A 10,085-nucleotide genomic window follows, 5' to 3' on the forward strand; every position below is an offset into this window, starting at 1 on the left:
AAAATAAACACATTGTGGCCCAGTTAATAGCCAAAGAAAAATCCCAACCTATGATTTTCCTAATCCAGTATAGACTTTGAAGTGCCAAGACCTTCAAAGCCAGTTCAATCTAACTGGCTCTTCTGCTTCATAAAATAGTAGCCCTTCTCTTCAACAATGAGAGGATCCAAATCAATTCCAATTGATCTGTAATGAACAGAACCAGCTACACCCAGAGAAAGAACACTGGGAAATGAGTATGGACTACAACATAACATTTCCACACTTTCTCTTACTGTTTGCTTGCATTTTTGTTTTTTTTTTCTTCTCAGATTATTTTTACCTTCTTTCTAAATCCGATCTTTCCTATGCAACAAGATAACTGTATATATACATTATATTTATACATATATATTGTATTTAACATATACTTTAACATATTTAACATATATTGGACTACCTGCCATCTAGGAGAAGGGGTGAGGAGGAGGGGAAAAGTTGGAAGAGAAGTTTTTGCAAGAGTCAATGTAGGAGAATTACCCATGCATATGTTTTGCATATAAAAAGCTATAATAGAAAAAAAATTTAGGTGGAAAAGCAATCATATCATTTTAAAAAAGAAAAAGGGGGAATAATTTTCAATATCTATTTTGATTCATGTGATAAAAATAATCATCTCTATTTAATGAAGTGATTAAAGTCTTTTTTTAGTGAAACAAAAAATAAATAAATAAATAAAGTAGTAGCCCTTTACCTAATATTTCAAATGGTTGCTGATTCTGGCTTTCAGTTTCCTCATCTATTAAAATGAATTGTTAAACTAGATGGTCTGTGTATATGATACTGTCCTTTCAAGCACGTGATGATTATACTTATCCTGCAGCTCCAACTTCCTTTCAGACAACTAAAACTGGATTCCATTTCAAATGTCCAAAACTAAACTCATTATCTTTCCCCTTACAAGATCCCTACATTTTACCTTTCCTATTATAGAGGGAAATACTCTCCTCCCCGTGCCTCAGGTTCACCAAAGATTGATCTTCAATTCCTTACTCTCTCATTCCTCCCATCTATTGCCAAAACCTCTCAATTTCACCTTCACAGTAGTTGTTAAAAAACTCCCTTCTTTCCTCTGCCATTGCCACCATATGGAGATCTTCTATTACCTACCCCACCAGGAATATCTTTCTCCTCTTTCCTTTTCCCCAATCCTTAGCACAGTGCTTGGCCTTTATAAATATTTATTGAGCATCTGACATTTTAAAAAAATAATAATTAGCTTTGATATAGCATGGTACACTTTACATGACATTTTACATCCATTGTATCATTTGAGGATCACAATAATCTACTTATGAAGTACTAATATTCCCATTTTAGGGATGATTGCCTTGCCCACAGTCACATCTGTGCGCCTAGGTCTTTTCTGACTCCAATCCAGTGTTCTAGCTATTACACTCCTCAAATTAGAGAGAATCATTTGATACTAGATTTAGAACTAAAACAGACCTTGAGAGGTCTGCTTCAATTCTTTATTTTACAAATATGGAAGCTGAGGGCCAGAGAAATTAAGTGACTTTCTTGGTCCAAGTCATCCAGAAATAGAATTCAAAACAAAGTCCATTGACTCAAAACCCAGTATTCTGTTTACTGCATCATGTTGCCTAAAATCAACATACCAAGAGCTCTGATTATGGGTTCTCAGACTGTGGGATCAGAAGAGGACATCACCCTTACTTCTCCCCCTCGGTGGTTAACATTCATTTATATCTGGCTGCAATCCTGGTTCACTTAGAGCTGCTTGTCAGCAGATAAAACAATCTTTTTACCTGGCATGCTGCCCCCACCCAGAACTTTATACATTGTACAACTTTGATTCAACTGCTCTTATTTCCCCTGAACCCCCATCTTGTGTCCTTTTTTGCCACATTGCTGAAAGGCCACCACACACACAAACACACACACACACACACACACACACACACACACACACACACACACATACACACATTACACCACTACCAATGAAAAGTTCCTTAAAAGGAAGCTAATTGCTAAATAAATGCAAAATTAGTCATGGTTACAGAGAATAGATAATGAAATATATACCTTCCTCTTTCCTTTTGGCTGTGAGGGAGGGGACTACTAAAGCATAATATTAAATATATTGTCCCACAAAGTCTGCTTCAGACATTTTTGCTAATTATATTTCACAAGAGGAGGAAAGAAGAGGATGCCATTGGCATTCTAGCCATTGGCAAGACAAGGTAGGAATGATTGATATAAAAACAAAAGTCATCAATTTTTTTTCTTAAATTAACAAAAAGTTCAACTAGAATATTAACTGATAGATCCTTTAAGAAGTTTCTGGAAGACTATTTATCTGACTCTTTCCAGGGATAGATCTTTCTCTCATGGCTATAATCACTTTTTTAGTATAGTTCATCTACAGCTAAATAACTTTCATTTGTATTTTTTTTTCTCATTAGCGCCGTGAAGTAGCAAAAACAGTCTTCTGTTTAGTTGTGATTTTTGCTCTTTGTTGGTTTCCTCTTCATCTGAGCCGAATCCTGAAGAAGACCGTGTACAATGAGAGGGATACGAACCGGTGTGAATTGCTTAGGTATTGTATTTGTCATTTACCTATTTCCTCATTCAAAATAAGCAAAATGAAATTTAGACAGACTAATTTCCCTAAAAAGAAATTAGGGCTTCCTCAATAGAATAAGGCTCTTGTGACTATTCTGCACATCTTTTTCTTTTTTAATCCTACACATCTTAATGGTGGTCTCTTTAAATGCCCCTAATATTTAGCTGCCATTGTTTTCAGGGGGAGCCTCCCTAAAGGAATTGTGCATTTAAAGGTGCATTGGACCCATCCACTCACTTTGTAAATAAGGAAAGTGAATTATAGAGAAGTTAAATATTTTTTCTCATGGTCAAAAAGCTAACTAATAGAGTTGGGAATGTAGCCAAGACCTCCAACTCTAAATCTAGTTTCTTTCCACTGTAGCATAAAAAAAGATAAAAAGGGTAGTTTCTTGTCTCCATGTCTGTAGACTTTCTGCTGCTGTGTTTATGGTTATATGTTAAGCCAAAAACAAAAAAAAATAAAATTACTTTATGAAACTGAGACTACCATCCTGAAAAAAAAATAGTATATAGAAAAGATTTGTTGGAAATGCTTCTAGGCAGGAAGAGTGCTTACTTCAGGAATATGTTCTAGTTAGCATGTGAAAAAAATGTATGTTCTAATTATTCCATGTTATTTTCTTTTGCTCTAGTTTCTTATTGCTTATGGATTACATCAGCATTAACTTGGCAACTATGAATTCATGTATAAACCCGATAGCACTATATTTTGTCAGCAAAAAGTTTAAAAACTGTTTCCAGGTAAGAGCTCTTCAGGAGATGATTTTAAGAAAAATAAAAATTAGATAATAATAGCTATTATGTATTACATTGTTATTATTGATTTTGTTATTAGCTACCAGATAATACTTTGTGATTTGAAAAGCACTTCACAAATATTATCTCCTTTTTTCCTCACAACAATCCTGGGAGGTAGGCATTATTATAATCCTCATTTTAAAATTGAGGAAACTAAGGAAGACAGAGATTAGGTGATTTATCCAGGATCACACTCTTAGTAAGTCTCTAAGGTAAGATTTGAACTCAGGTCTTCCTGCCTTCAGATACAATGTTCTATGTGTGATACTTAATGATCCAAAGTATAGCAGATATTACCAATATTAGCCTTAAAAGTAACTATCATTTTCGCCAGCTGGAAGAATTATAAAAAAATTAGAAGAGATGATATTGAATACATCAAACATTTATTAAACCTCTATGGGCTAGGTACTGTGCTAAACCCTTAACGAACAAATAGTCCCTGCTTTTTATGAGCTTATATTCTACTAGAAATGGAAGGAAGGATAGAGGAAGAATATACTAGGTACACAAATAAGTAAAGACAAATCATATATGATATAATATAAAGTAATCTCAAGAAGGAGAGTGCTAATAACTGCTTGGATCAAGAGAAAGGCTTCTTTTAAGAGGTGATAAATGAACTTGGAAGACCAAACGTTTCTTCAATGCATAAATGAGAAATGAATACATTCCAGAAAGGGATACATGCTTTACTCAAAGTTATGGAGGCAAGAAAGTTTCAAATAAATGATACAGCACTTATACAGCCAGAAACTAGAAAGTAACTCCTCTAAAAATGATATCACAAACAACCACAATATGCTGGGCTAACATTAAAATGAAAGGTAATTTTTGTTGTCTGCCTGGTGATTACTCCATTAAAAGAAATCCTAAAATGCAAATATCAGGAAATGTAAAAGTCTTAAGTTAGTATGCAAGCTACAATCTTAACCTTCCAGAATTCTAAATAGCCTATTACACTAGTTTTTATGATAACACAGTACATGTTGCTACTATAATTTATTCAGGGAAGCCAGGTGTGAATATTTATTGGTTCCTTGTAACTGAAGAAATGTCATTAGAAGAGAAAGTTTCCTTTAGCTCTCAAAACCATTCTTTTGAGCAAACCCAATTTATTACTTAATAGCAAATTCATTGAAGTGAATCACTGCAAATAGGTACACATATACACAAACACATACACGCATGCATAAATATGCATGCACATACACCATTAGATGATTTGCAGTTAATCTTAATTAAATTATTATGGTTTTAGTCTAAAAGTATGGTAATTAACATAGCAGCCCAAAATATGGAGTTTTACTTGTTGCTCCATCAGCTGAATTTTTGCAGTTGATACCCAAATTTTTAAATATTTATAACAATCATAAAACTGTCCATTAAACCAGGAACATTAATGGCTAGACAAATGCTAATTAATTAATCTTTGGGAGACAGGGAGGCGGAAGGCAGCCCACTTTGTTGATCTCTTGAGCTAAGGGACTTTTTATTCTTTTAAAATACTATAAATGTTTTATTCATGTACCTTTTCCCCTGAACTTTATTTCCTAATGACTCTGCCCAGGCTCCCCTAGTAGATCCTTCCTTGTACTACAATTGTTGTCATTTGGTCATTTTAATCAAGTTCGGAACTCGTGATCTCATTTGAGTTTTCTTGGCAAAGCTGCTGGAGTAATTTCCCATTTCCTTCTCCAGCTAACTTTTTGGATGAAGAAACTGAGGCAAAAAAGGGAGTTTAAGAAAGTTTTCCTGACTCTGTCTGAAGCTAGATTTGAACTCAGGAAGATGAGTCTTATTGATTCCAGATCCAGTACTCTATCCACTGCTCCACCTAGCTGCCCTTAAAGTACTACAATAAACCAAAACAAATCAACAGAGTGAAAGTGGCTGTCAAGGCATATGGCTTATTCCATGACTCTAGTTCACTAATCTCTCTTCAGAGAGGGAAGTAATGCACCAAGAGCAGTCCACTAATGGCACAACTAACTACTACATTGGCTAGAGTTCAGCTATACTGTTTTGTTTTTAAAAGCTACTTCATAAGCAAACAGCAGAGTCAAGCTAGTATCCTAAACCCAAAGAAGTAGAAAGCATATTTCTTGATAATATATCCAGCCTTCTCTTATTAGACTACATGTTCTTCCTTTGTTCTTTGCAGAATGGAAAGGATTAATCAGGAATGAGACAGGGTAACCGCTGACACTGGAAAGGACAGCTTTTTATTTTATTGTTATTAAACACATATTGAATGTTTAAGAGTTAAATTCCTGTTATTCTTTAGTTGGTGGCAAAGGCCCTAGCTTTTTGATTCTTTTGATAAACTAAGTAAGAAAATTACATTTTTTAATACTTTCCTTTTTTCCAGTCGTGTCTGTGCTGTTGCTGCTACCAGTCAAAAAGTCTCATGACCTCAGTACCAATGAATGGAACAAGCTTCCAGTGGAAAACCCATGAACAAAACCACCATAACACAGATAGGAGCAGCCACAAGGACAGCATAAACTGATGCCCAGAATACCAGCAAAGCGTCAAGCTTTATGAAAAAAGAAAGACTGATTTCCACACATGTTTAGCCAGGAATTTTCTCATTCTTCCCTGCTCCTTCCCCTGAAAAATGCACTTGAGAATTGCCATCAAGTAACCTGGTTATGTCTTTTACATCCTATGGAAGCTGACTGCTTTCAGCTGACTTGACATTTTTCAGAGATGACATTCAATGGTGTTGGGGGGAACCTGGAAAGAACTCTCTCAGAGTTCTTAGCCCCTGGGGACACATCTGCTCCTTTTGCAGGAAGTAAAACTTCCCCAAATGTGACTGGCATACAGCGCACCTTTTGGCTGAGGTCTGCTGAGAAATGACACCATGAAATGTTGGGGAGGGCCACAGGAAGAAGAACTGTGGGCAATATAGTGCATCTCCAGCCTCTTGAGTGTTGAAATTTGTTTTTCTTAGAAAATACAGTATGGGTTTAAGCCACCTTTGTTTTAAATGTCAGTCCACACCAGTATTCTTTTTTTTAAATTACATATCTTAGTAGCATAGTCACAATCTTTTGCTCTTGTTCTACACATTTTGCAAAGAAAGAAGTAGATTTCATGAGCATCCAGAAGGTAAGGTTTCTCTAAGCAATGATGAATCTATAAAAATGTATGTCTTAAAAGCAGCTTTAATTTTGGCACTTAAAACTCAAACTGAAAGCACCAGAAGGTACGATGATGTGCTATTAATGATAACTAACATTTACTTAGTGCTTTGAATTTTCAAAGTATCTTATGACTGTTACTACAGGTGAATAGCCCTGGAAAGTAGCTACTACAAATGAAATTGTCCTCATTTTATAGATGAAGAAAACAAGGTTTAGAGAGAAGTGACTTGCTCAGGATTTCAGAGCTAAGAAATATCAGAGGCAGGTTTTGAACCCATCTTCCTGCCTCTCAAGCCAGTGTTCTATTAGGCTGTATCTCTAAGTATTAGTCTAAAGACTAAAGAAACCTCTTGTGGGGAATTTTTAATGATCCTTTGTAAGCTAAAGGGCATACTAAAACTCATAATAAATTCCCAAATCACATTTCAATTCCATAGGCATTTACTAAATGCTAGAGTTACTTTGGATTCAACAGATGTTTTCCATGAGCTTATTCTTATTTTTAGGAGTATTTCTCCTACAAAATGAAGAGAATGTACTAAGAAGTAAAAGGCAAAGCACTTAAATAATTTCAGCAATTTATCTAAGAGGAAATGCAAGAAAATATGAAATTCAAAGTCTAAACAAAGTATTCCATTTTCAGTAGTTTTTTTTTTTTTAATATTAAAGCCTAGTAGTTCAAGCTCTAGCAGTTCTTCTTTTGATATGTCTGGATATATACTTTAAATTTCAGTGATTCTCAACAACGGCACTAGTTCTTAGCCACCAAGTGTTTCATGTCTATCATTAGACATGGAACATTAAATATTCTACATTTCAGTTCCTCCTCTTGGCCACAGAAAACTGCTAGGAGATTATGGGGTTTACCATGCCAGGTTGAAATGAAGTCCTAAATGCCAATCTGGACTTCTTCATGTCCCAGGGCCAAAGCACAAGCCTTCTTCCCATTAACCTACTCACAAGGTCACCATTTCAAAGTGCCTCCAGTGGCTTATCCTGGGCAACTTCCCAGATGTTTACAGTCTGTGCACAGCAGAAAGCCTTCAAGTGTACATAGAAACACCATTTGTAAATTTCTTTGCAGATTTTTTTGATATTATATGTCCATGATGTGTCTTTGTGTGTGTGTGTATATATATATATACTTAATTGTGCATATAATATATGCAGTTGTGTACCAAATCATAACCTAATAGTATTGTTCAAGAGTAGTGTCCCCAGTGGACCTTGAAAAAAACCTTTGGGGACATTTAACCTGGATGATTAATTTTACTTCAGAAGCCTCTATGTTCCTAAAGCTAGTGACCACAGTTGTCATTCCAAAGAGAAGGCCAATACACTGAATAAATGACTGGCAGGAGTGTATGAGATCAATGCAATAAGATGATATCTTTTTTTTAAACTAATTTTTTGATGAAGTAACATATTGGATTGTGTCATCTCCTGTGCTACAGTGATAGGAATGTATTACTTTATAATATCTGCGACCATCCCCTCTATCCAGTGCCGAGAGGCAGCTCTATGTTATGGATGGGGGAAAGTCTTGGTTCAGGTATTATCTCTGGTACATCATGGTTGTGTGACCAAGTCACTTATCCTCTTAGTGCCCAGGAAGTTCTCTATAATTATATATTACAGACTAATTGACACAATTAATAATAGTAAAGGGAGTTTCCATACAGAGATTTTCCTGTCCTGATGTCATCTCGATCAGAAAAAAAATGGACAATAAATTCATGAGGATGCTAAGTAGTGCTAGAAGAAGGTGCCAGGAATTTTGTTTTGCTAACACAAAGCTAAGCTCATTTATGGTGCTGCATTTAGACACAATCCCAGACACACCCTTACCTAAAAACTTATCCTAGGTTTTGTCATTGAAACTGAGAGGCTAGAAAATTCTGTTTATTCAAGTATTACCCTGCCACATTCCCTTCATTTATTGGTGCAGCACATGAAAGGACATATGCCTATAACATAAGCTAAAGTATTACAAGAATTTTGTTTAGACAATCATAATTGTAAAAAAAAATTACATGGTTTCTTGCATATGGATGAAATGTATTTTATAAATCCAGAACGTCATACATTTCTGGCATCAAATAGTAACTGCATGAGCTTTAATATGTGGGTTGTCAATAAGCTTTGTAGAAAATAATCATGCTTTTGAGGAAGCTAATTTCCACAGTATTTATCATATCTGTACAGCAAGATGACTCCCTATAGAAATGAGCCAGATGCCAAGGTCCCTAATGAAAGTGGCCCAGAAATGTAAAATAAAGCAAATATTCCTATAAGTATTACTGGTATTTTGGTGGTTATTCCTACTTTATTCTCCATAGGAAAAAATCCTGACTTCTGTTTCTCTTCCCTCATGAATCATTTTTACACACACATAGCTGCCAAAATAATCTTCCTGAAACACGTCTGCTATATAAGTTTCAGTGGATCCCTATTGCTTCTAAGCAAGAATTGTAAACTCCTTAAAGCCTTTCATAGTCTAGCTATGGATCTACCCTTTTAGATTTTTTTTCCACATCACTTCTCTTCACATTCTATTTTCCAGCCAAACTGGCTTACTTAGTGTTTCCCAAATCCTGACTTCTGTTTCTCTACCCTCATGAATCATTTTTACACACACGTGTGTGCCAAAATAATCTTCCTGAAACAGTGGATCCCTATAGTAATATACATATTCCCCAGATCACAAAGTATGGTAATATGGTTAGCCTACTGAAATTGGTTACTCAGTAAGTATATATACATCTTGGACAGGTGTCAGAGATGGACAATGACCTAAGCCTAGTCTTAGGAAAAGATCAGGTTGAATCTCATTTGGGAAAATATGACATGCTGAATAATCCCAAGATTTTTAACACTAAAATACAATGGATACAATATTCTCCTGGTACAGAAAAAGGAACACAAAGATCCTCAAAGAAACAAAAGCTGGGATAACCCAAAGGGGAATGGAAAGATGCTTAATGGATATAAGACTGAAGTATAACTAACCATGCAAATTAACAGAATTCAAACTAACCTTATTGGACCTCATACACAGTTCTCCATCTTCTGACCCTGGGCCTTGATAGAAACTATGCCCTCCACTGGGTTCACTTTTCTATTGAGTTTTCCTTGTCTCTTTCAAAGCTCAACCAAAGTGAAACCTCTGTATATGAAACCTTTACTACTCTCTCCCCATTACAGGTGATTTTGTATAAACTTATAAATATAAATGAGGTTTCTTCGGGTAGAACATAAGCTCCTTGAAGACAGAGTGTTTCAGTCTTGTCTTGCTATCCTCAAGTGCCTAGCACAGAGCCCAGTACACTGTTGACACTTCTTAAGTATTTGCTGATTGATTGAAGGCAAAAGTAACATGGCATTTTGGACTGACATGGACAGGAAAAGCTTCCAAAAGGAGGCAGAATCAGATCCCATTTCTAATTATCCTGGCATCCCCTCTTTCTGGACAATAAGAGATAACTCAAAAAAAGTTTTAGAGCA

General features: G+C 35.5%; 1 protein-coding gene across 1 annotated transcript in view; it reads left to right on the top strand.

Annotated features, from left to right (window-relative positions):
- EDNRA (endothelin receptor type A) overlaps nt 1-8,875 on the top strand; it is an 80,823-nt gene extending 71,948 nt beyond the window's left edge. The window contains exons 6-8 of the mRNA XM_051964051.1: nt 2,469-2,602; nt 3,264-3,372; nt 5,801-8,875. Coding sequence (XP_051820011.1) covers nt 2,469-2,602; nt 3,264-3,372; nt 5,801-5,941 — 384 coding nt within the window. The 3' untranslated portion in view covers nt 5,942-8,875. The remainder of the gene's footprint in view (nt 1-2,468; nt 2,603-3,263; nt 3,373-5,800) is intronic.
- Nucleotides 8,876-10,085: the final 1,210 nt, after the last annotated feature.

Source organism: Antechinus flavipes, chromosome 6 (assembly GCF_016432865.1).
Source record: "Antechinus flavipes isolate AdamAnt ecotype Samford, QLD, Australia chromosome 6, AdamAnt_v2, whole genome shotgun sequence".
Taxonomy (NCBI): Eukaryota; Metazoa; Chordata; class Mammalia; order Dasyuromorphia; family Dasyuridae; genus Antechinus; species Antechinus flavipes.